Raw genomic sequence first — 26,378 nt, forward strand, 5'->3', positions numbered from 1 at the left:
GCTAACATGGAGCGCTTCTTTTTGTGATTAGCAAATGTCCTCACTGAACTAAGATAATAAATAGAACGAAGAGGGTGCGTCCGACTCAGTATGCTGATAGAAAGTATACCCCCCCAACTATATACGGCTTACCACCGCCCACGAAGAGATTGAGATATAATATCAACTCATACTTGGACTGAGGACCCTTTATTTGGAAGATCTTTCTATGAAAGTAGTTCCAGGTTTATTCCGGGGCAGATTTGAAATTAACTGTTAGGCACACGCCTAGGCGGCTTAGTGTCTATGGCGTACAGCTACTGAGAGCAGGATCGCGGGATCTAACTAGGACCATGGTGGCAACAGATATATGCAGATTTGATATCGGTGGGTGTTGAAAGAATGCGGATTGTGGAACTTAACTGGAATCTCCCGACACCAGTGAACTTGATCGCTAGAGTGCAGCTTTCGGAAATGAACCTTTGCCTGTCCTAACATACAGGCAAACGTTTAGTAAAAACGTGATTGAGTGCAGCGGTTGGTGCCATCCCACTATCTTTGGTAAAATATTTTCAACCAATTATTTTCTGAGGAGCAGGGCATTTTATGCCATGACTGTGACGTATGGGCTTTCGCCGTTGTCACAAGTTGGCGAACACAAGGTTGTCACAAGCTGGGTTTGTTGAGGATAACCTGAATTAATATGATGTGTAGTAAATGCTTTTTATTCTAGGACTGGGAACTGCCCGACTGAAAGATTTTCGGTGATACATATATTAATGAAATAAAGTGACTAGCCTGTTTTAGGCAAGAATTCTCCTGGGGGTAGGAATATATTCTTTTAATTATTCAGATAAACTAAGTTCGCCTTAAACAGCCTCCTTTTGAAACCGTTATGGTAAAATGATAGCCATTTATAATGAATAATATTTATTACGAGGAATGCCGAACAGCTTATCAAAAGTGTCGTGTCAATTGAGAAGTAAATATGCACAGGGCTTCGGTGCAGGTCTCGCCCATGGTGCCTGGAGTAAATAAGAGGCCCGGTCAACAATCACAGTTTAACATTTTTCTTGCCTCCACTATTTTTCATCATACAATCAAAACGCTTTTGGTAACGCTCCATACGAAATGACGTCTTTCTTTGAGGAAGGTTTGGGGGTCTGAAATCATGGAATATTGTTAACAAACCTTCAAACAGCTCAATAGATTGTTCACACATGTAATACCCCCAGAAGTTTGAAAAAGCGATTTTCTTAAATGCTCTTGTAGCTCAAATAATATGAGAAATGTGAAAAAATAGGTCTCCCACTATCAACCATGAGGCGTGTTCAAATCTCTTGCGTCTTTGCGAAATATTTTGAAAGAGCAAAGGTGACATATTAGCTATTAATAAAAATCACTTGCCACTCACAGGGATAAACGACTTCCACTTCCCTGCCAGGTATACTTCGAGCAAGGAACTGATCAGCGGGTTCCCTAGGCAGGCGGTGACGAAACACTCGGCGTTGTCTTTCATCAAGCTGCGTATGTTCTTGAAGCCCCCTTTCTGGCTCTTTAGGTAGTGAAAGGTGAGAAGCGAGTAGACGCGGCTGAAACGGCCGTACTTTTTCAAGAAACTCTCTACATTCCCCACTTCAATGTCGAAGACGTCATAATAGATCTTCGGATGTGGTGACGTCTTCCTGGCTACTTCAATCATATCCGACGACTTGTCCACGGCCACCAGCCTGGTGCAAGGCGAGCAATGCTTCAGAACGTGGCTTTTCGTGAACCCGCCAACACCACAGCCGACTTCCAAGTGCTGCTCGTCAGATTTCGTACGGTCCTTGAACTTGGCTTTTTCAAGAGCGATGAGATTTTCTCTCGTCGGGTACTCTTCGAAACGGCCGTAGCCTTCTGCTTTCAGGGAGGCGCCTTCTGATTGCATTGTATTGAACATTGCGCGAGATACCGCACTTTGTCAACTAAGCTGCCCTGTTGAAAGCTAGTTACTAGTCTCCACTTGTGTAATAGTTTAGCCCTGGAGCGGAAGCAACACGCCACTGCAGTCGAACGAAGTGGGAATGAAATCATCGCTTTGTCGATTCTTATCGCAGTTCTTCTATCTGTACATGTACTCCATTTCGATCCACCTCTGTCACCGTTGAGTGGCAGTCCCGCGCAGCTATGTACTCGTTGGCACGTAGCCCCAAGTCTCGCAGACGGCGATGACCTCTGCGGCATGTTTTTATCCTGAAAGCGTAGGCTCTGAACTAAATAGTGAACCTACAGCTAGCGTGGGGTGGAGGTCATTTACCTCTAATTTCAAAGTTTTTCTATTGTTATTCTTTACGAGACAAACCAAATTTGGTTAGCTGCATACACTATAATGTGTTTTCCTCATTCTTCTACCAAAACCGCACTCGTGCCACAGCCTGTCATAGTTAATGTCAGAAATGCATGTTGGCCTATCCAAACTGCCTCATAATGTCCTCTTAGGCCGGCTGCTGTGGCGCCTGGGGGAGCGGCATAGTAATAGAAGAACACAGCGGAGAGAAATAACTAAAGGCAGAGCACAAATATTGTGTTGCATCTAGTCTACCCTTTTCACTCTCCATCCATTTTCTCTTTACGGGAAAATCGAAGCACTTTTCCAAGCACCAACCTGCCCAAAATTCCTTCTTTAATTGCATTACATGGGCGCTTTCCCCTCGCAGTTGTGGATGTGTTTAGCGCCATTCGATTTATTATTTGTTGGCCGGCTAGCCGAAACAATGGCATGCCACTTTATTGAATATGGAGAGATGATAGCTGCATTGGCCTAGGTCCACTACCAAAGATGCGAATTCGCTAAGCATTATAAGCATTATTGAATCACTTATTGAGACACGAATTGTTCTTGCAGGGGAGAGAGCCCAGTCGAAAACAATTACGGAACTGTGTCAAAAATATGACAAAATATTCTGTAGTTCTGTCGTAACCATCCGATTTTTCTGTTGTTTTGTAGTACTTTTCTGTAGTTCTGTAGTTTTTCTGCAGTATATTTTTATTGTTTGTAGTTCTGTAGCACTTTTCTGTTGTAACTATAGAAATTTCTGATGTTACTACAGAATTTTTTGTTGTCACAACACGTTTCCCGTCGAAAACCGCACAGAAATCTTCTCGTAACATGAGAAAATTTTCTGTAGTTTTTTCCGGCTGGGCTAGGTGTCGTTTGCTCGCGAAATGTTTCGGGAATGCGTACTGTAACCCGTACCGAACCTGCCTCGATCCACTAGTGAACGCATCGAAAAACATTGAATGAGCCTCGGCTTGTCATTAAGAGGTATTCCGTTGCTTCGGTAGTCAGAACCAGAAATTAGTAGAAGATTGTTTTACTCACACTTGTGTCAAGCTGGAAACATGGAGGTTGTGCCCGAAAAATTCGTCACTGCACACATTGCTAAGAGATGAAGTATATGCGTTCGTGAGTGTGAGTGAAATAAGCATTGATTTCGTCTAGGATAACCTTATTTTAAAAGCCAGCACTACTAGAAGCAATTGTGTGAGTGTCATGTCAGGCTATAAACCCAGCAAAGTAACAGCGCCTGAGACGCGTCATTCGTTGCTCGAAGAGAAATGCAATGCTCGAGGAATAAAAAAATGGTTCGGAACAAAAAGGAAGCGACAATGAACATTTCCATGATGAAAGATGCAACAGAGTGTAAAGTTCGAACTTTACTAGGATGCAGCTTAAAAAAAAAAGATCACTTGGTAAATATTGACCATGGAACCGTACGGGTGTATTTATTTATAGATAAATACAAAAAATATTTGTTATTGGTTGACTATATCAAATATTACACGGACATCATAAGTTCATGAATTTATATTTCGGCTTTGTGTTTACTTTTGTTTAGATGAAAAAAAAAAACATTAACAGTTTTTTGCGTTCTGTCACAAACAATTGTATCCGACCATATTTACCCAGGATCCCACATTGTAGAACCCTATCTGCTTAACCACGAGGCTTTGCTTTCTTCTCAGTGCTCATGACCTTATGGAGCGGGTGCAATGACGACCTACAACAGATTAAAATGCGGCGGTAGGCTGTGACCTACCAGTGACCTACCAGTCACAGCCCCGTAGGGCCAGGAGCAGCCACCCTCCTCACCTTTCCTTGACGCTCTATCAATGATATCATTAGATTGCAGCAACAGCCATCTTCTGTTTGACATTCTAGCTTTAGTACACAGCATTGAGCCAACATTGACAACACGCGCCTCAATATAAACGGAAAGGTCACTGACGCACAATCGTGAGTACTGTGTATACGTGATAACAAAGAAGGGAGCTTAGGAGGATTGCATTCTTGGGGATGTGATGTGTAGATTTGCCTTGCGTGCATTTTCAAATCCAGATGCAGCTTGTCGCCCGACTTCTTTCCTTTTCAACTTTGGCGCGTTAAGATCCACTTTGTGAGCGGCGAAGGCGTTCTGGGCATCGTCTACTTTTGAATGAGTAAGCATTGTATGGCTATGTAGGCAGGTTTGGCATGGGCCTGACCTTGTCGGAGCTGTAAAATAACTACTTGGTACATCAGACAACTAATGTTATCATCTTTCCTTGACGCTCTATCGATGTTATCATTAGTCGTATAATATACCAAGTAGTTTTTTTACAGCTCCGACAAGGTACACGCGATTGTGCGTCAGTGGCCTTTCTGTTTATCTTGAGGCGTGTGTTGTAGATGTACAGGCTGGCTAAATGTTGTGCACTAAAGCTGGAATGTCAAACAGAAGGAAGATGTGCTGCAATCAACGTCTCTCACATTTATGTCTTTCACCGGTCGTCTGAATGCAGCGTTCAAAGCCGAAACCGCGGTATGAAACGCCAGAACAGTCGCTGGGAAACAGGCGGAGGAACGTGTAGCCCAGGAGACATTCCAGCGTATTGATCGTGTCGCATACGAGCTAGCATCGTGTCGACACTCTTCGGATCGACCCGAAGCTTCCGTCCTAAACCCCGTATGTAAACTGCCCGCCATCATTCTCTTTTTTTTTTTTCAAGATATATAATATCCTATCCCAGTCGAAAAAAAACTACAGAACTGTGTCAAAAATTCGACAAAATATCCTGTAGTTCTGTCGCAATCATCAGACTTTTCTGTAGTTTTGTAGTAAGTTTCTTTAGTTCTGTAGTGTTTCTGTAGTATATTTTTGTTGTCTGTAGTTCTGTAGCACTTTTCTGTTGTAACTACAGAAATTTCTGATGTTACGACAGAATGTTATGTTGTCACAACAGGTTTCCTGTCAAAAACCGCAAAGAAATTTTGTCGCAACATCAGAAAATTTTCTGTAGTTTTTTCCGACTGGGATATTACTTCCTTTATTGCATTGCATGCATTATTGTCCATCCGCCTGATAGGTTGGGCTTGTATTTTTCCTCGTCCTTCTCGCATTTCGAGTTTTGAACTGTTGCTGTGTAACTAATGGATTATGCTACTCCTGTTAAGTGTTACATTTTGCTTCTTCCTGCAAGCAATCAAATGCCTTGTTATTACCCTCACTCCCGACTTCTTTCTTACTGGTCAACGCACCAACACACGTGAGCCTTGGCACGGGCTGACGCTGTTGCAGAAGTTAACAGGAGTAACATAATCTATTCGCCTCCATGGTCTGCGCCTGGCAGCTGTTTGAAGAGCATGATAGAAGTTAAGACGTCTGCAGCTTAGCCTGCTTATTTTGCGTGCTGGAAAAAGGCAGAGACTGCATACGGAATGACACTGACACTTTGCTCGTGAAGTGGCATTAAAGCAGGCATTGTTGGGGCAGCCTTTTGTAACCTTGAAGGGCCCAGCGCTGAACCTGTTATATCCTATATACGTATACGGACTGCCTTTTGGTCTAGAAGCGTTTTTTCTCGTTGTTCGCCCACACAGATCTGCTGCGAGTTTGCTCAGAGTAGCGGGAAGGTGACAGTGGAGGCACGCACACGTCACTAAATGCAGAGTCGAAGCCTAAGCAGTAGTATGTTCTGATCTTGCCCAGGACCCCTGTGGGTAAGATGCAGGCATGCCAGCTGCCTGCCCACACACGTCTGCTGCGGGTCCGCTCAGAGGCATATGCCAGCAGCTTGCAGTCGGGGTGCCCACAATTTGCCGCTACAGTTATGCTAATTTTGTTGCAGAAGCAACATTATGCTAGACAGTGAGCCATTTCGCGGAGCCTCCAATAAGCCAAGCTGCGCATGCGCGAGAAGCGAGTTAAGTCACACGCAGCACTGCTGGAGATTCGCGTCGAAACCGCCGCCGACTCCTCCACTGCCTGGGTGACTCAGAAGTGCCGCCGCCGCCACCTCGCCAGTTGCGCATGCGCCAGGAGGGAGTGACGTCACACGGTGCACAACTGGCGCACTTAGGCCACCGCCTACTTCTCCTCTGAGCCGTGACTCAGAGGTCCCGCCGCTGCCGCGTTCGCCGCGCCGCGCATGCGCAGTGACGTCATTGCTCCACTGATAATAAGCCGGAGTCACTGGCACCATGCCGGTACCGGTATAGTCAGCTATAGAGAAGTTGAGCAGACAGAGGCTTATCTTCTTAGAAGAGCAAATTTTCGTAATTCGTTGCTTCCGCAATTCTATTCATGATGGTTCTTGGTCAAACCAAGGCCAATTGTTTTGATGTCTAACCAACTTTAAACTTTCGTAACATTATTCTACTGCTCCGTGCTGTTGCTACCTCGGAATTTCCCATGTCGGACTCACATAGTTCCGTCACTTTGTGCTACCAGGGATAGCTCATTAACTTCTCGTTCTGGACTCTACGTCTGTTTGCAATTATAGGTCGAAACAATTACTGAATGAAACCTCAAACAGAACAAAGGGAACGGCTGGTGTTATTGTGCTCTTATCCATTGCGCAAATGTGACATCTTTGCTTTCGCTCAGACCATAAGATCCCTAACCAGCGAGCGTCTCGTATGAGCGCCTGTGGCACTGAAACCATTATGGTCGACACAGGATGATGTCATGCTCCTCTTGATGGCCCCTTAAAACTTAAACGCGCACAAATAAAAAATTAGAAGGGTTCAACGCCACTGAACCAAATATTGAGCGATAGCATTTGCTGCGGTGGCAAACTTTTTGAAAAAAAATTTGCTGCGGGTGACCGAGCGTTCTTATTCTTCTCTTTTTCTTCTTCCTCAGCCCACATACAAAGCCCCGCTTTAACCAACCCATATGAACGTGCATTAGTGGCCTATAGGGGTAACGGGAATGCCAGGCTCCTAGCAGGCTAGTTATGACATAACCGTCCCATGTAAAACGAGAGACCCAAGTTAGTTGGCAGCTCCTGCCAGCCCACGTGGGGTGTGACGTCACAGCGTCACGTAGGTACGACGTGGCCACCGGCCGCGCTACGCTGGAGGCTCAAAACCTAGAGTAGTATTGCTTTCGCATTAAAAATACCATAAGGTCGCGAACAGGAGTTGAACCCACATAGAAGCAGGAAGGTTAGTTTTCCTTTTGCTCTTTGCCGTTACTGTGGGGAAGCGTAGGGATAGAAAGCAATGATTTTCCTCCGCTCTCCGGGCCTAGATTCGGAGTCTTCCTACATTTCACTCATTTCTGGGGACACGGCAAATAACTCACGCTAACTGACGCATTAAGCATCTAAGCATAGCTCTACTTGTTATTACCAGTATGTCTTACGTATTTGCTTTGCTCCTGTACCAACGTCGTCAGGTCTCGTTCCCTAAATCAGTCCACAGCTTGGGATGACCGCCTTTTATGCTGTAGCTCTGCTTGACACTTTAGATCCCTTATGTTTTGTTGTTCCGAAGGACGGGCCTCTATTGCACATTTAGCTTTATTGTTTCCTTCGCAGGGAGCTTTGGCAGAACTCCAATTAACGCCTGAGTAAGATACCTCGCGTGTTGCAAATAAAACGCGATTTTTAAATTTGATTGTATCTCTGCAAAATTATCACACTAAGGTGTAGTTTATTTATATATTTGCAGCATATTTACAACCGGAACCACTCTCGCTCAGCTCAGGCAAATACTGACGTAAACGCTCAAGGCAGCACTGCAGCTCATGAGCCTGCCCTCATGAGTCAGGTGTTATCACTCGCTGCTGAAGGTCTCCTATTTTTTTCTCTGAACCTAATCTTATCGTTCCTTTTAAGATACCATGAGCAGGGGATAGTAAATACGAGACAATAATGAAATATGGGGGTGAGCTGAGAATGCCCATTTAGAAAAAGAAAGTGCTTCATTAGACACAGCGTTCGAACTCTCACATCAGGTCTAGCTGACCTGCATGCTACGGTGTTTCATAAGCATATCAATAGGCCTTTGTGCGTAATTGTGTCATTAGTTATTGGCTTTTAGTGTCCACCTGAATTTAAATTTTTTATTGTTTCAGCATTTATATGAATAATACAAAATAAATAACGTTTATGAGAAATTCCATTCTTTTTTGCTCACTGTGTGCTAGTTGCAGGGACATCTTGCTCCGCTGCGCTCTTGAAGAAGGAAAGCAAGCTTCCATGGGTGAAACTACGACCGTGCCGTTCAAGATCGACTGCGAGGCCTACTCGAAGATCGAGACATATCCTACGAAAGAGAGCATACATGCTTTGAGCAAGGTCCAGCTTTCGAGACCAAGAAGCAACCAAGATAACTGCCTCGACATTGGTTGCGGGCCAGGAGGCTTTACAAGAGACTTTCTTCTGGAGTACTGCAGACCGTGCTTAAGACTTGTAGCCGTGGACAAGGATATCTCGATGATCGAACGAGCCCGCGAATTGTCCAGTCATCCAAACATCACCTACGATCTCCTGGATGTCGAGTCAGGAGATGCTCTTGCATTTTGTGACAAGTACGGAAAGTTCCAGCGGGTGTTTTCCTTTTTCTGTTTTCAGCTAGTGAAGGATAACTTCGCAGCGTATAAAAGTATTGCAAATCTTCTCGAAGAAAGTGGCGAGTGTGTGGTGGTTTCCTGCGTGAATTTGGTTATCGCTGACATATGGCTCGATGTCTACAGAATGGATGACTGGAATTCCTATATTCCAGTGAGTAATATTTTGCCTCTTCTCTCATGTTTTAGTAACACCATAAGCACAGATTTCAGCATCAGTTTGCATTCAGTTGGAGACCTTTGTTTATTGCTGTAGGGTTTACTATTGTTACAAAAAGTACGTCATGACTCCTTGTGCAGATAATAGGCATTTTCAATAAGGGGCTATTGCAACATACGAACCGAAGATAGTGTCTTTTGACTTCTAAGTATCCAGAACTTTTTATGTTTTTTCGCACATCGGATAACATTTCGCAAGAGCAAAGTAGAGAAATTTTGAAAGCTTCGAGGCTGCAATCGTAAAGACAAAAATATTATGTGATCGAAGGTTTTGCCGTCAAGCAGTCTAGAATGAGAAGAGCGGCGTGTGGAATGGGGGGCTGGCTCAGTTACTCGACCAGTTATACCCAAGGGAAGCAGTTATAGAAAGATTACTAGTAGCGTAGACTTATCACTGGTTTGGCGTGAAGCATGTCGATTTTTGCCGCCTGTTTCTTTTTTTGCACAGGATCCAAGGGGTGTCTTCTCTAATTCATTTTACTTCGAGTGCAACAAGCCAGCCGCTGATATAGAGGCCCAAATGAGGAAGATGATAGAAGAAACTGGCTTAGAGTGCATCTCATGCGAGGTTTATGAGAACGAGTGGATTTACCCGAGCATAGAAGCCATCGTCGGTGAGAGCATTTTAATTCCAGTGGTTTGCCATATCAAGGGTTGTATGCCTCAGATTGCGGAAGTTTTAATTTTGGAAGCGGTGCTCTTGACCTTACAACTGAAACTTGATGGTACACGGAGCCTAGCCTAATAGTTACGAAATATTTCTTGCGTGAAGTCACCCCACTTACGCTGCTTGGCGACGCAAACTTAGACCCGTTACTATTTGCCCGTCGGCACGGCAAGATCACGAAGCTTTGTTTTTATATTCATGCAGAAAGGTTACGCACGTCCCTGACCAAAACGCCCCATTAGTAGAGACCTTACATTTCAAGGCCGGCTTGAATTCCTAATTGAGGTGACAAGTTATAAATGAATCTAGGCTGAGCTTGTCACTATTGTGTGAAAACAATCAGTTGGTATAAACGCCATCGGCGAATGATGCAAGCATGTCTAGTCTAGGAAGTTATTGCGGGGGCTAGTGTCATGTAAAGGCGCAGTTACACTCAACTGGCACTGAAAGGTCGTCCAGCGTCCCTTTATTGTGGGTAGCAATACCCGAAACCGAATAGCCCTCCTCTTAACCGAATAAAGAATTCCGCAGGAGCTTAGCCTCTGCAGAAAATGCGCTTTGGATATCATTGCTTATTATAGATGGCAATACCCTTACCTCAAATTTCTACCTTGGAACTGACTTTGCACAGCACACGAAGGCCTCTCTGTTTCGCCCCGGCTGCTATGACCTGCAGGCCCAAAAGGCTTTGGTCGAGAGCGCCGGGCAGCGGCCGAAGCAACTGGGGTCACGTACTAGGAACCCCACATAGCATTTGTAGCGGCCGGATCTTCAAAGTTCCGGCTCATGCACATCTCCACCCCTTTTGAGTCATTAAACATTCTCCACCACCACGACCACCACAACCATCGAAACGCCCTCTTACTGAATAGTTTATAGGTAGGAAAGAAAGGCATAGTATCTGTGACCTTCTCCATGGACACCTGACCCGCACAGTAAGAGAAGGCAGGAAGGCAGGAGGGAGGAAAATCAGAAAAAAAACATGCCGTAGTAGAGAGCTGCGGTATAATTTTGACAATTTAGCTGACATCGCACTTTGCACGGACGTCGCTTTGTTTCAACTGCATCGAAACACAGCCCCCGGTGGTCATGTGCGAATCCGGGTACTCCGATTCAGTAGTAGAGTCTTAGCCACTGAGCAACCGCAGTGGGGTATGTGGAATAATCTGTCACACTTTTGGAGCGCAGCTCCACTTTACGCATGCAGAGCAGAATGTCACATCAGGCTTGGAAATGCGTGCTGCCGCCACAGCTGTGCACTTAGCAGTAATCTCTGCCTATTCTAGAAGACTATAACTCCGCCGTAGCGTAGCTATGCTAGAACACCATAGCGTCGCTCTAATTGTGTCCCAGTGGCTCCTCAGGTACGTGGTGCGCGCCACATAGAGGAGAAGGAAGATAGTTTCCACACTGTGCTTGCGCGTGCCGCTGTGGAGTGTTCACCGAGCTGAGCAGGAAAGCGTCTGACGGCATCGCATGCACAGTGCACGGAAATGAGTTCTGTATAGAACGCCGGTGAACTTTGGTGCTTTTAGTGCTCGGTCACCCACAGCAAAAGCTTTTGCTTTGGGTGACCGAACGTTGTATTGAGTTCTACATTCAGTTCAGCAGAATTGAACCCCTATAAATTTTTGTTACGCACACTAAAACTACTTTGTGAACACGGAGTGCATTTGAAGAGCAGAATTACGGGTACATTGATGCCATACATCTAAAACAGCCTATGCCGAGTGTCGCGACTGTGACAATGACACATGAAGCATTTCAGGTTGTGTATTAATTTTTTCCTTGTTCCACGAATGCCAGACTTCTTTGTTTCCATCTTCAAGTTGGAAGTCAACATTCCTCTCCACAAATTATCTGCCTTCAGAGAGACATGGCGGGAAATGGTCGAGAAGAGGACGACTGAGACACCTGAAGGAAGAAGGCTCAACTTCTGTTTTTCTGTAGCCCATGTTCAGCTCTCTGAAAGAGCGCCCTAACGTCTGCAAAATGCCATAAAAATAAACTTAGTTGTTCGTCACTATTTTGAGCGTGCATTGCATGAATATTGGCAAGTTCAAGATGACGTGGTTGTTGCCCACGTTGACAAAAATAACTACATTATTCGGGTCCGTTTCTTGCACTATTCAGCAGGCCGGTTAGTAATCACCCGACTTGTTAACAACGTGGAGTGCTGAAAGCCGCTTAGACACAATGGGCCGCATAATCTCTAAGATAGCGAAGGCTGCGTTTTCAACCTGAGGCAGGTTTTTTTTTTCTGGTATTTTAAGGCGAAAGCATTTAAGCGCTCATACTCGCGGTGACCGTCCGTCCGTTACGTCTAAAGGCTGGAGCAGTGCCTGCTTGGGCCCTCCCCCGCATCGGCACACACCCTCCTCGCTCCTCTGCGACAGGTGGCGGCGCCGAAGCTCATGCGCAGCTGCGCATAGCAACAATGACGTCACTCGCACCGGCAAGCGGAGTGAATACGCGCTGCAATGGCGCTCTTTCGTCAGCAGTCGATTGAATGAGTCGGGTGGCTTCTAAGCGGCCCAGTGATTCCACACTAAGCGGTTCAGTTAAATGCAGGTAGGCGGATTTCGTCAACGCTAAATCTTGGAAGAACATTGAACGATTACATTAATGGCGGCTCGAGGCTTCTCCTGGAAATAAGGCGAGAGATGCCGAATGAAAGCGTTTGCAACAGCGCAATGCTTCGTCTGCGACGAAAGTAAGGCCATGCTGGCAGTAATTGGCAGAGTAACTGGCGTGGCAAAGGCTTTCGCCCAGTGCATTTTAGGCTGCCAAAGTGCCCCCATAAGTGTTTCTATGTGCGCGAAAAATATGTTATCGTGGTATTGCTGTGGCATAGCTATAAATCGGCTGCAATTGCCGCAAGTAAATGGCTGGCAGTTAGGAAGTAATTTGTTTTTATATTGAGACCGACTGGACCGCGTCTGTCTGTCAAGCATCTTAGAGACAGTGCTTGACCTTACCACTCGCCATCTTTACCTTTCTTTCAGGAAATGAAAACGAAACAGCGCTTGCTTAGAGGATATAGTGTGTACTGTAGCTTTGAGGCACGCTAATGATAATACTTTTAAAATTAACACATAAGTTGAAGTGGTAGTTAAGAAAAGCTAAGAAGTAAGAAGTAAGAAGTAAGTCACATTCTATGGTGCCACTATGTCGAACTGTGGAGCACATCTTAGAAATTTTGAAGGTCCTGCCTTTTTTCAAGCTTCTAGTCTGCCTAGGAAGTAAGGAAGCAGCGCAGCATTCAGGTCCCCTAACGGTGATTGCTTATGCACGCATCACCAAGCGAATGCGTCGTTATCATATTGCATAGTGATACTTATATTACTGGCAGTATTTTTAGCAAACAAATGCATCAAGATTGTTTTTTTACACATAGTTTATATAAAAATGAAGTGTGTATGATATATGAACAAAACGAAAATAAGCGCTTTCGTTCCTCATTATTATTGAATAAATATGCCTCACATGCGTGTGTAACATGTTCCGCCTTCCTAGAACGCCTTTTTCAGGACTTACTTCACAACCCATAGCGTAATACGAAGTTGTACTGTGATTAGGCTAAGGCAGATTATTTAAAAGCACCTTACAGCACGTTGAGTGGCCCAAAATGTCGACAACAGGACAAAACGCCCTTGAAAAGAGGGAGGAAACACAACGCTGACACAAGTGAAATGATCTATTCAGAAGTTAAAATCTATTATGGGAGACTCTTCAGCTCTGTATTTAAGGGCATGACGTGAGAGCGTAGGCTACCCCCGGACATATAAATCCTCGGTTTAGCCAATACGTATAAACGTGTCTGCGTGTCCTAGGGGTAGCGTGATTTTTTTTTTTTTGTACGCAGGGTAGCGTGAATGCAAGGACCTTGACGGGGTGAATGTGATGTCACCCTCCCATATGAAAGGAGATGCCCGAGCTGGCATTTCATTGCCAAATGTAACCTCAGGCACCCTTACACGCACCGAGTGCGCGCTCAATGCAGCTGCCAGATGTCAACTGCTAGCACCATTCTCATGATTTTTCCCTCACAACGCCAACGCTGAAAACGCCGATGCCATATTTTCTGGTGAACGGGCCTTTAACGCTATTTGCATTAAAATTCAAGGTTTCATATATTGTGGAATATTTCAAAAACCCTTAGAGACTCTAGCATGATCGGGCATGGAGACTGTAAAGGGTCATCTTCATTCCATAACCTCTGCTTGAAGGCGATGCAATTCGATGAAGTTGGTGTATGCAGTCAGCCTTAAGCGCTGGAACATCTTGGGGTGGTACATTTTTGGACAACTCAAACGATTCCAGTACTCCATCTGCAAGAATTCAAAAGTGGAAATGCAATTGGCATAGAGAATTCGCTTACTATACGCAGAATGAAACTGTTCTTTCAGGCCGGAAAATGCGAGAAAAATGAGAACTGATTATGATAGGTTGTTATTATTAAACCAAGCAAAGACGCTTGTTCTCATCTCGATTGCGTGAGAACGAGAATACGTTGACTTAACAGCAGAAGACATGGGATATGAAATTTGAGCATCAGCAATATGACGCACGTATCAGTTTTCTCGGCTGTTGAGCAGAGAATGAAGCAAGTGAGCCTGCGCTAAAAGACATAGACACTCTTGTTTATTTATTATCCAGAATTACACGCAGAGGGGTTTTTACAAGCAGTGTCCAGGGCGTCCATGTAAGTTAAATATTTTGAAAAATGACCGTTCAACAACAACAGCACCTTGCAAACAAAATGTAAAACTGCAGGAAGAAATAAACGTAGACAGAAAATGTTCAGTTTTCACTAGTAGCTATAATCAAGCGCTGTCAGATAAGAAAATACAATATCATAATTGTTGTAATGAAACTGATGCTATGGGAAGTTTAATACAACCGGACGCAGAATATATAAGCTTTAAGCACAAGCCATAAGACGTACCCGACTAGAAGAACAGAAAGTGCTGCATTCGTTTCCACGAACAAAGTAGGAGTCACTGCTCTTCTGGGTGCATTCATGACATGCAATTCTTGTTCATTTGGCCAGTTCAAGTTTTGAGGTCATGTGCTGTCCACTTCACACAAGGCATCGCTGGGCCTATTATTATCCTTTCGCTAGTACAGTGCTAAACTCCAAAGCTGTCAAGAAATATTATAAAGCTACTTCGTATGATACGTTCACCTGCGAAGACTTTTATGATGTACCATCTACTATCGGGTTACAAAAACCTGCGACTTACCCATGCATGCCTCTGCGCTGGGAAAGATCCATTCAGTCTCATAGACGCGGCACGAGATGCACTCTAGTCCAGCTTGCATGACCATTTCACGAATTTCAGACTCGATGTCATGGGTGTTTTTGTCGAAATTGAACTTGAACTGACCGCAGTACAAACTCCTTGGATCCTGCACAAAAGCAAAGTTACTAACTGGAGCGGAAGGGAGGCGACGTTATGATGCTGGTAGGAATTTGCTTTAAAAAGGACTATTGTTAAGATTTATTATATGCTAGATATGTTATTTTCAGATATGATAAAAATGTATTTGCAGCTCAAGTTCAACTTTATTTGTTTGTTTGATTGCGGTTAGACAGCGCTAAGAGTTTAACTACCCAATTTTTGAGACAAAAGAGCGAGTTGTAGTCCAGAAAATTTAAAAGCTACTCCTACGCGTTAATACTCTGGCTTTTGGATGGTTGACAAAAGTAAACTATGATGACCTTGTTAACGCCTGATGATAAAACTGATGACTCAGAAAAAAAGGAAATTATATTAACCATCGTTCTCGCCTGCTGACAGAAAGGTAACTAAGAGGTTTATTTTATTTCATCGACCATGGTTAAGATACAATGGAGAACCATTAAAATGCAATTACTAGCCTTCCAGCGAAAGGATGACTTTCCTGCATGTGTAAAGTGGGATCGCTGAAAAAGATTACTTTAGGGGTGGTTTCATTTATGCACTGTTGAAAATTGGACGGCAGCCTTTTTCGGTGAGCTTGCTTGCTCTTCTGAGCTGAAAGAACATTAAACTATATATCCCCTGACATGAAACCTAACATTTTTTTTCGGTTACTTCAAAGTTTTTCTAATATTTGACGGATGAACTTCACAACATAAAACTAAACATTGAGTTCCCGCTACGCAAACATGGCACTAATATTTATAGCAATCAACCGCCACTGGTAAGCGCTGTGGTCAAGGTGCGCAAACCATAGAAGATAACAAATACGTTTCTTCCTGCTTCAATGGCAATGAGTTGTAATTTCACTCCACTGGGGCAAATCAAGAAACAAAGCTGAGGTAGCAGTCTTAAAATGGTTAAAACTGGTTGTTTCAAAGTCTGCTGTGACATTTTAAGGCGCGAAGCCTAAGTTACAAAGCAAAGTCCCCAAATATTGAGCCCGATATAAAACCGCCGATATGTCCATGCACTTACTGGTATCAAGCTTCGCCAACGGTCCATGAGATGCACTTGCAGCCAGGCATCAGCTGAAGCAGCACTGACGGCAGCGACTCCTAGACATTCCCCAGATCCGGGAGAAAGAAGCTTGGCTAAGTCCCTGTACGCCCTCGGCTGGTTGATGTAGTGGATGCACAGAAAAGAGTAAATGCGGTCGAAGTGGCCGTACTTCTCCAACAACTCTTCCACGTCCTGGCTTCCAAAGTTGAAGACGTCGAACTCTATGTTCTCATGGCTTGAGTTAGCTCTAGCGAATTCGACCATCAATGGGGATGTGTCCAAGGCCACTAGCCGCTTACACGGCAGTGAGTGAGGTACAAGATATTCTTTAGTGAAGGTTCCTGGGCCGCAACCGATGTCCAAGTGCTGGTGACTTTCTTTAGGCGTTTGCAGAAAGTTAACTCTCTCCAAAGCGTTGGCGTTTTCTTTCATGGAATGACACTCTAAGGACACATACTTTTTAGCATCAATAAAATCGTGCGATTCGTTGGGAGTCAGGTTCAGTGCGTGCGACATTGTCGGTCGGGAAGCTTAGCTATAGAGGGGACGACGTTGGTTGTTGATAGCCGTAAGTTTTACTTGAGCCTCTCAGTAACCTATTGAAGCTTCAAGATAGGAGGAGTGGCGTCTGTTCAAGATAAGAAGAAGCCCCTCCAGCGTACCCTTAGCCCGCAGATAGGCCATTGTGTAATTGCTGGCGAAACCGTTTGCAACCAGCCTCTGACTAGCAAGAGCAGAGCGTTGTTTGTTCACTTCAGATATAGTTATCTATCAGCCGCCCACATTTCAGCTATTCCAGGAAGAATAGAGGAACGCGAAGGCTATCTCGAGGTCGAAAACGTTTTATAGGATTTTGTGAAAACGTTATGGGATCAGGTTTCGTGAGATATTACAGGAGTCCAAGGGGCCACTTTTTGAGGTGGCCCAACTAAAGTAGGAAGTCACTGAGTTGACTGTGCACAAGTTTGGTTCGACACCAATTTTAGTCAAATTCGGAAGAAGGGAAATATCCGGAGACGATGAAGGGTCGAACTTTGGGGGTGGCTCACTAAAGTTTTTAGGTCAACCCTGACTTGGCTGTACCCGAATAGATTAAAAGTAATTTTGGCAATAGTATGCGGAGAAAAAAAAATTGACGTTCAAGGAGGCCACATTTCGGGGATCCAGAGAGCGTAAATCTGCGGTGTGTGCACCTTAATTCGGAAGTTAGTTCTCAATGTACTATACTCACATTCTCGAAAACAGTTAGGCCAAATTTGAAATAAGTCAAGTGTTGGTTGTCCCGGAGAGTAAAACGTACGGCTTATCCTACATAAATTGCTAAATACTACTGATTTTGCTATATCAAAATTGGGAAGACACAATTTGTTGTCAAACATCGGACGGAGACAACATTATAAGAGGAGAGGGTAAGCAAAGATCATTAAAAATCAATTTTTTTCTTTAACAAATGTGAAAGTGCATTGTTCTCTACATGTTCGGAAGTTTCGCACTTTATCAGGTACAATTTTTGTCAGACTGAAACTGCCATTCGGAAGCAACGAGGGCAGCGACACCCCCCCCCCCCCCCCCCCTTTTTGCGATCGGTGTTTCTCAAAGTTTTTCAGTAAAAATCGAAAAGAAAACACAGAACTGAAAGAAAAAGCCATCTGGCAAAAACCCAGGTAGCACCATTCTAGTTCAGATCCTTGCTTGGGATTAAAGGTTCTTCATATCCGGTCTTCAGATTAAAAGTGTTTCTTACAATATAACATCGTTTTCTCAAAACAAGATGTTTGCTACCTCGGTAACATTATTTATAAAATTAGAATAGATATCAAACTGATGTTTGCTGCACACAGCATACAAACGTGGAAATTTGCTCTACCAAAATTCCATTCTTTAAAAGTGAAGGAATACTCATGCCGCACTGAAACATACAGGAATTCTTTCTTCCCCCGTACTGTGCGGGAATGGAATGTCCTCAAAGCGAATATTGTAGAGGCTTCTACTGTGGAGTCATTTACGGAGTCGCTTAGGAATTCGTAACAATTTTGCAGCATTCAACATTTTCATTTTTTTCCCCCAGTGCTCATTTTGACGCCAGGCGTCGTCTAATATTGTATAATGTTGTTTCTTTCGGTATTGTGTGCAGAGTTGCGTGTACCTCAGGGAGGTTTTCTTTTTGTCAAAGTGTATTTTACACCCACTCCTGCTTAAGTCTTTGCAATAAAGCCAGCAGTCTTATGTAAATAAATAAATAATAAATAAATAAAATTATCGGCGTGCCGGCAATAATGTTTGTCATAAACATATGTTTAATTTCTATCTAAATTATTTGTAGGAAGTAAAAAAAAATAACTAAAGATTTCCTTTTTTTGTGTGCGAAAATTATCTTGGTAGAGTAGCTTGAAGATGAAATAGCCAACAATTATGTAAATATGTATCCGCTATTTTTATTGGTTGCTAAGAAAAGTGCACCCCAATATGCTGCATAAAATATGGGAGATGAGGATTACCCAGCGCTCCTAAAATCACGTTTCGGTTTTGACGAGGGCCGTTCGAATCTCCGCACTTACACTCGCCTACCATGCGGGCACTTGCCCTGTTTTCAAGGTGTTTGCATGAGGTTGAGAAAAGTCTGTTCCCTTCTCTCTCTCTCTCCTCTACATTAGATATAAACAGAGTGTTTCGGACTTGTAAAGTCCCCTTTAAGACTCTGACAGCCGAGCGTAATGCCTTTTAAAAGCTGTAATAACTGTGTACAACGGCGCACCAATGAACGCGAGGCTGCCTAATAACAATTGTGACGTGAAACTGCTACTTTCGAATCCGTAATATGGTTGTGTGCTTCTAGGATTGGTTTGTGCTTTTTTAACGAATGACGACTACCGGCGTGTAGCTGAAAAGGCTCACCACTAACAGTAATGGTGAAAAATTGTTCGTTCTGACGAGACCCTTGTTTGCACGACGGGCGTGTTATTTTGTTTGCCGCGGGACTTGGAAACATGGTCCAGGCGTATTTATATGCAGAAAGTTACAGGATTAACTATAGTAATGTGTTGCAGATTGCACTGTGTTCTCGTGGCATTTGTTGTAAGTTTAGCGCTCTGTAGCAAGAATAAATAAAAACTACCCTAGTTGGCAACTTAAGCACACTTAGCAGTCCGGTGCAAACGTGTTTTTATTTTTATAAGTAATTCAGGGCTCCTAGGGAGCCACCTTAAATATTATTTAAGTTATTGCGATAATAGGGACATGTTCGCTGATAAAAAGCTGGAACCCTAACACTACGCAAAATCGACAATATTCAACGAAAACTGCAGAATAGAATTACAACATATCATGGAAGAAAAGCTTATAGTGTGTATAATCTTCACAATCGTCTGGTATACGTATAGAATTATATTTTATTCGGCGTCTAGTTAGATCCATATAACAATCAACATGTAGTTAGACAGTGAAACTCTTTTAGAGATATCAGCTTTTCTTTAAAGAAGAACACACATTTCGCTAGAATTTTGCTATGTGATGAAAAATTGTACTTCCGAACCCGTGATCACTCTGGCATTGACCTCAACGTTATGCCCACGCAGGAAACTTTGCACTAAAGCTTTCCAAGTGCTCTATGATATCGCCGCTTCTCATTGGCCGAGTTTCTAGAGTATATTATACCGCGCGCGTCATCAGATCTGGAATAGTTTTAAAGTTTTCAACGTCGCTATTTTGTTGCTTCAATAAGGTCCAGGAAGGGTAGGCCTCCTACAGCAATTTCTTGAGCACATTTCCAAAAACACATGGGTTACAGTTGTCGCGAACTACGTTATTCCACATCCAATAAAGGAAAACCTAAAACAAATAATGCCACTGATGTTACCGTGCATTTTCCACGGGCGCTACATATAGCACGTAGTTCCGCGGTAACTCCTTAGAGGTCTTGGAAAATGCATCCTTTTAGAATTCATCGAACAAACCTTGTTTCTGCTCTACAAAAAACAAGCTGACTACCTTCTGTTTCCCCAAAAGAACGGATTTTTTGAGCGCTCGAAAAGCACATAGATCGTTATGCTCGTATTGCACAAAGTCCGCCAACCTTGATGTGCACAGGTTGGTGCAAGCCGTGCTCGGTGAAACGTTCATGCATCCAGTGCTGTTGCGTATCCATGCGCATCAGGCGCAGCTATACCTAGACGAGGTGAATTGTAGCGTTTGCTACAGACTCCGACCACTACAAGTGCTGTGCGCGAGCTTTGTCGCAGAGAGCTAATGGTAACGCTTCCACGTTCCTCTGATCGTGCACTACTTCACTTGCGAGGCCGCTTTGCGCCATCCCCACAACAGGAGAGGGACACCCTAGAAGTATATAACCATCGTGTCTTAGATATCGACCTCCCGTACTTTCGATTAGCTTACACTTCCTCCCGCCGGCATGGCCGGTTAATCACTTTTCTTCCTTTGTACGACCGTGAAGATCGATTTCCTCCGAACATGCAGCTTCCTAGCCCTGTTTCTAAGCTTTGAGAATGTGCCACACAGTGTTTGCCCTTGCGAATCACAAAAGTAATCTAGAACGATCTATCGTATAGCCTCACAGGCACCTAGGACTATTATGACTGCCACCATGAGCATGGCTTCTTTCTCTTCTGGATCCCCTGACTTGTCTCGTCACCATCTCTGCGCTTAACACTATGCGGCCTCGATAGATATCCCTGGACCATGTAGTGTGATGCACCAGGTCCCCATGACACCTATGACATTTCGCCGGCCTTCCTGAAGGCGACCTCCAGCTGAGAGATACACATCTACCGACTAAATCTTATCATTGGCAGCACCTTGATATGCCCTCGTCCACACAAGAACGGTGTTCTTGCGACCGGTGAGTCATGGTGGAGATGATGTAAACGATGACCTACCTATGGCTGGATTGAGTTCTCGGTGCCTTCAGTATTTGTCGGCTGTTCATCGACGCTCTTGCCTTGATCCTTTTCTTGACACGCAGCGTTATAAAAATGCCGGAGAAGACAAAACCTCTGTGGAAGCCTCCCTTTATTCGCTTGTCTGCTATAGCGGAAAATTTTTCAACTTTGCCAATTTGCAATTATCTGACTTTGCAGGGCTTTTTTTATTAGCGAGTAGCATGAACGGTGTAAAAAGTGAATGCGAAAGCGCATCCAGATGATGTTTGTGTGCTCAATTTGGTCAAGCCTTCTCTCCAAGCCAGCGTGAACTCTGGGAGGTCTTTCACTGAAATGTGGAGTTCAAAGTCGAAGCACATAAATGCGAAGTCTGAAATGAGAGGGAAAAGAGATTCATTTTAGAGAAGAATAGAGAAATGCTAAACAAAAAGAAGGCTCAAGTAGCCAGGTTTGCTGCTATCGAATCAGACCACTGGAGACGCCAGACCATAAGTGGATACCTAGTTTTAAGGTGGCTTCCTCCCTAATGTGCTGATCATTTTGTTTCCACTTGTATACGGTGCGCCGGCCCGGTGTGTCTGGAAATTTATATCCCATTAGTTTGGACCTTACAAAGTTTAGCGCCGTCTCACGGAAGTGACATACGAAGTCCTTTTCAGCCGGCATTCAGCAGTCCTCGCGTCGGCAACCACGCTCCGAGGTTGTGCACCTCGTCCGCATAAAGCCGAATTGTACGCCGTAATGTGCAATGTGCTATTCTTTTGTTCCGTTGTCGTGTAGGACACCTTACCCGCCTCCCTTAGCTATTCTATTACTGTGCTGATACTTTTGTTTCCACTGGTACCGCACATTGCTAGTGCTCAGATTAAGCTCTCGTTTCTTAAGGAAGGGGCCGAGAAATGCCACTAGGCGATAATGGTGTTCTTAAGTGGCGTCTGAATGAAAAGGGGCTTTGAAGTGAGTGAGTGCGCGTTCAATGGAATGCTGCTTGGTCGTAAAGCCTAGCCTCTGCCTGTCTTTTTCGTGAAGTCCAGTCTTGTTTTCCGTGACAATATATTAATTTCTAGCATTCTCAAACTCTGTTCCCAATTTAAGCCCTACAAGCTTCGCTGAGAACTCTGAATGTGAATGGACGTGTGCATGACACCTGTATGCATTTTCAAAGCGTCAGAATCAGAAATGAATGATAAACTATTAATTTCCGGTGCCATTATTCTAATACTAGCATCTTCCCCCGTTTACTTACTTGTGCTACCATCAACACACGCTATGGTAAATTCTTTAAAGTTAGAATAGATTATTAGGCGTGTGATTGTAGTAATTATTGTCTGGATATTTTTCTGTCTAAAGTAAAGGTGTTAAACATGCTGGCACAGCCTATATTTTCCCGGCAAGATTTATGACACTGGCGCCATTCCATTTAGTTTATTTTCTATGATGTCGCACAATGCCGCTTACTCAGTGCTGTTTCGATGTTTGGAAACTCCCAGTTGCTTCGGTAGATTTGGCAATCAAGACAGTTGAGTCCGGCACCTGCGACTACGCTTCTCACTGCAGATTGCAGCTCACTTGTTGACGTTTTGCAGTGGAAGTAGTGCATGTCAGAGAAACGTTCTCTCGGGTCCTGCAAAGAAATTTTTCTTGTTAGTATGTTGTCCGCAGAGCCATTTTGTTTGCAACGCTTTAACACCTCACTGCATTATTGGATTTAAGTGTCAACGGTGTCGCTATGCATTGGGTGCTTACGGTATTTCAACTACCCCGCTCCAGGTCCAGGAATCTGCGACTCATCTTAACTCTGAGAAACTGCGGGCTATTATAAGGTGACATTATGAACACATTGATGGTGTCGTCTAGGCTTCGAATTTGGGGAACCGAATTTAGAGCTCCGCTTTGATCCTCATATCACACACCAACGGACAACTTGCAGTGAAAAAATAAAAGGAATAAAGTAGGCTATAGCATCACAAACTCGAAAAGCAGTCTCCACTCCACTGGAACACGGCGATTACCCCTAAAATATTTACTGCTGGTTGAATCGCAGACTTCAAACCAGGAGTACGCATTATGGACGGTGCCCCTGCACCTGTCAAGTACAAATAACAGAACGAAACAAACAAAACAAGGTAAGATGCAGCCTGACAGGCGATTAACGAATGTAGAAAACGACGAATGTTAAGCGCTTAGATCGTACAATAAATTACGAGTTTATACATTTTTGCGCTGCTTCTTGCTCTACGTATGAACCACATGAGCCCTTGATGATCGCAAGGTTTCCTGGGTGTTTATATATAAGCAAGATTTATAGTTAGAAGTAAACCCTGAAGTTCCGCCTCAAAGCTCGGTATTCAGAGACAATTGCCTGACCGGTAGGAAAGCATGACCAAAAATAGAGTGCTGTGATAATTGACGTAATAGAATATCTGCTATGTTAAATGTAGCGAGCATACAACATTGGTGACTGGTCTCAGGAGCTTACAACAAGCTTCAGTGCTTCAGCAGTTGTAATCTTTGTGGCGGCGGTCTCCGCACTTCAAGAGATGAACCTTCAGCGTTAACAATGTATACATTGACTTAAATCAGAAATGTATTTCCAAATCTTGCATTCATCGTGCTAGAAGTCCGTTTTCTAGTTTTCTTATTCACGTTAGTGCAATATATTTTCCCGGTTCTCCAAGTCGATGTTAACCCGCTTGAAATATGAACTCTTGGCATTGCCGAGCAGCAACTTGGTACTCATTTATGTGATTAAAGGTATTTTGTTACTAAACAAATTCTCTTCGACGTGAACTGGTTATTGTCAAGTCTGGAAAACACGAAGTGCCTGGTTCGATCCCTGTCGGCGCTCGAATTTTTATTATGTTTTTATTTTTATAGCTTTTATTTATTGTTGTAAGTTACTTTATTGCTTTTTATTTTGCCAACGATTTGTTTATTCCATGGACCAATGCCGCATGTACGGGCATCACAGTATACCTTTATTCTAAATTCCTGGACTCATAGTGGGAAATAATCAGATGTGGAACTATGAATATCGGTATGAGCTGTACTGGTTTTTGCAATAGGTATGTGCTATGGACTTAGGTCAAAGGAGGCAACTCCACCGCTGCGAAAGATGAAATTCGCTTTGAACATGGGCATTTTACCCATTGTTTATATATAAAATAAAACAAATCAAATATTAAAGCACTTAACACTTTGAGCCTGCCACAAAAGCAAGCCGATAGTTAAAGAAGTTTGGTACAAACTAATCAATGTTTACTCAAGTTTCGTTAAGTTGATATGCCGTTTTTTTCTTCAAAATAGACTGCTGAGAGCCGCTAATCATCGTTACTGACAAGGATAATCTTTATCGGGAACACTTAAATCTCCTCAACGTGGCCAATTTTTAGGCACAATAATATTTACTGTCGCAGCTTATAAATGCTATTAATTTCATGCTGAAATGTGTATCTGATTCCCGCTGATCGGACTAAGAAACAAAAAAAAAAAACGTATTTGCTTCAAACCTCTTGCCATTGTAGATTATATGCTCGAGGCCTACCCATAATGTCTGAACACAAAACCTATTAGGCCTTCATAATAGCCAGTGTGTCTAGACAAGACAAAGGGCTATGAAAAACAACAGTAAAATCACCTATATGATGAACCCGCGCCAACTAGACTAACTGTATATTCTTTTTGATCTCCTCTGGCAAGAAATCATTTTACAAAGACAATTGTCGCCAATGACATAACGGATACTTATGAACATTCTAACTTAGAAGAGGATCAGCTGTGAAAAAATGTATGCCACTCACAGGAACAGGGATTCTCCATTTCTTTCTGATGTAGACATCAAGCCATACGTTGAGGATCGCGCTCTCCAAGCAGCCCGTGATGAAGCACTCACCCTCGTCTTCTAACAAGCGGCGTACGTTAGCAAATCCTGCTTTCTGGCTCTTGAGGAAGTGGAAACAGAGGAACGAGTACACGCGACTAAACCGCCCGTATCTGCTGGTGAAGCTGTCTACTTCCTCTGCCTCGATATCGAGAACGTCGTAATAAATTTTCGGATGCTGCGAGGTCTGCCTCGCGACATCAATCATTGCTGGCGACTTGTCCACTGCCACAAGCCTCAAACACGGTGAGCAGTGTTGTAGGAGATGGTTGTTTGTGAATCCTCCGGGACCGCAGCCGACATCCAAGTGCTGCTGCTCAGCTCTCGAATCATTCCTGAACTTGACTTTCTTCAAGGCGATCAGGTTTTCCCGAAGGGGGTACTCCTGCAAACGGGCGTAGGCATTAGCATTTAAGGGGGTGCTTTCTGCATCTATTTCATTTCCAGGTGTTTGAGGCATAGTCCCCGAGGTTTTAGATTGCATTCTGAAGCAGCAAGTTTCCAACTGTCGATTTTCCAGAAGCAGAAGCCTTGCACTGTTGAAACAAGTCGGTGAGCACCGACGCGGGAACAAAAACATCAGCGTCATGGCGCCCGGGCTGACGATCTCCCCACTGACAGTGGGGCGTAGACACTAACGCTAGCACAGCGTGCGTGCGTGCGAAGTGTACAAATAGCAGGTAACTGCAAACATGATAAGGGTGCCGACAAATATTCCTGTAACCTCGGTAGTCTTTTCCAAGGCTGCCATGGCAACGCTATCAGGACCTTATATTTGTTATCTTATCGGACCCTACTTTATGTCAGGTGTGTGCCCCTTAAAGGAAATAATAATGTTTTAGTCATTTTTGGTGGACGTAAGCCGAAAAAACTGTACTTTCTGAAATACCTAAACAGTTACAAACTCGATATACCCTCTTTAATGCCTTCGGGCCCTGAGGGTATATAAATAAATAAATAAATAAATAAATAAATAAATAAATAAATAAATAAATAAATAAATAAATAAATAAATAAATAAATAAATAAATAAATAAATAAATAAATAAATAAATAAATAAATAAATAAATAAATAAATAAATAAATAAGTAAATAAATAAATAAATAAATAAATAAATAAATAAATAAATAAATAAATAAATAAATAAATGATTTTGTTCAGCCAACATAACTGGTGATGTTTTTCTGCTGGTAACTCGGAACTATAGAAATTACGATGTCGTGTCCGGGTCACTGCTCTTCGACAAAATGCCTGCTCAGCTTTTCATCTTTTGTTTAATAAAACTTTTTGTTCTTCGAAAATATTTTTTCCTTTTTTATAAGATGTATAGACGTCTATAGCGCCTTTCTCAAAGCTTTTTTTTTTTTTTTTTTGCCGTGGGCACAAGACG

The 26,378-nt window shown here is 43.4% G+C and overlaps 4 protein-coding genes across 4 annotated transcripts; 1 reads left to right on the forward strand and 3 right to left on the reverse strand.

Annotated features, from left to right (window-relative positions):
- Positions 1-1,378: 1,378 nt before the first annotated feature.
- Positions 1,379-1,909, reverse strand: LOC146189359 (juvenile hormone acid O-methyltransferase-like). Its single transcript, XM_084605251.1, has one exon. It carries the CDS (start codon positions 1,907-1,909, stop codon positions 1,379-1,381), a length of 531 nt encoding a protein of 176 aa, XP_084461377.1.
- Positions 1,910-8,487: 6,578 nt separating this feature from the next.
- Positions 8,488-10,482, forward strand: LOC146189360 (4-vinylphenol methyltransferase 2-like). Its single transcript, XM_084605252.1, has 3 exons — positions 8,488-9,012; positions 9,526-9,691; positions 10,421-10,482. The coding sequence occupies exons 1-3, from the start codon at positions 8,488-8,490 to the stop codon at positions 10,480-10,482; spliced, it is 753 nt and encodes a 250-aa protein (XP_084461378.1).
- Positions 10,483-13,911: 3,429 nt separating this feature from the next.
- LOC146189361 (4-vinylphenol methyltransferase 2-like) lies at positions 13,912-16,727 on the reverse strand. The gene is made up of 3 exons (XM_084605253.1): positions 16,188-16,727; positions 14,991-15,156; positions 13,912-14,075 (listed from the first exon to the last, which is right to left on the reverse strand). The coding sequence occupies exons 1-3, from the start codon at positions 16,725-16,727 to the stop codon at positions 13,912-13,914; spliced, it is 870 nt and encodes a 289-aa protein (XP_084461379.1).
- Positions 16,728-22,203: 5,476 nt separating this feature from the next.
- On the reverse strand, positions 22,204-25,575 carry LOC146189362 (4-vinylphenol methyltransferase 2-like). Its single transcript, XM_084605254.1, has 3 exons — positions 24,907-25,575; positions 22,565-22,730; positions 22,204-22,253 (listed from the first exon to the last, which is right to left on the reverse strand). Exons 1-3 carry the CDS (start codon positions 25,573-25,575, stop codon positions 22,204-22,206), a joined length of 885 nt encoding a protein of 294 aa, XP_084461380.1.
- Positions 25,576-26,378: the final 803 nt, after the last annotated feature.

The sequence above is a fragment of the Amblyomma maculatum genome, chromosome 5 (genome assembly GCF_055883805.1).
Source record: "Amblyomma maculatum isolate TAMU_Amacu chromosome 5, ASM5588380v1, whole genome shotgun sequence".
NCBI lineage: Eukaryota > Metazoa > Arthropoda > Arachnida > Ixodida > Ixodidae > Amblyomma > Amblyomma maculatum.

Coding starts and splice junctions, on each gene's coding strand:
- LOC146189359 (XM_084605251.1), bottom strand. CDS start 1,909: ATGCAATCAGAAGGCGCCTCCCTGAAAGCAGAAGGCTACGGCCGTTTC.
- LOC146189360 (XM_084605252.1), top strand. CDS start 8,488: ATGGGTGAAACTACGACCGTGCCGTTCAAGATCGACTGCGAGGCCTAC. Junction 9,013..9,525: donor ACTGGAATTCCTATATTCCA/GTGAGTAATATT, acceptor TTTTTTGCACAG/GATCCAAGGGGTGTCTTCTC. Junction 9,692..10,420: donor GAGCATAGAAGCCATCGTCG/GTGAGAGCATTT, acceptor TATGACCTGCAG/GCCCAAAAGGCTTTGGTCGA.
- LOC146189361 (XM_084605253.1), bottom strand. CDS start 16,727: ATGTCGCACGCACTGAACCTGACTCCCAACGAATCGCACGATTTTATT. Junction 15,157..16,187: donor GTTGGCGAAGCTTGATACCA/GTAAGTGCATGG, acceptor GCTTTTGTGCAG/GATCCAAGGAGTTTGTACTG. Junction 14,076..14,990: donor CAGCGCAGAGGCATGCATGG/GTAAGTCGCAGG, acceptor GAATTCTTGCAG/ATGGAGTACTGGAATCGTTT.
- LOC146189362 (XM_084605254.1), bottom strand. CDS start 25,575: ATGACGCTGATGTTTTTGTTCCCGCGTCGGTGCTCACCGACTTGTTTC. Junction 22,731..24,906: donor AATGGAGAATCCCTGTTCCT/GTGAGTGGCATA, acceptor ATTTCTTTGCAG/GACCCGAGAGAACGTTTCTC. Junction 22,254..22,564: donor AAACATCGAAACAGCACTGA/GTAAGCGGCATT, acceptor AAATGCATACAG/GTGTCATGCACACGTCCATT.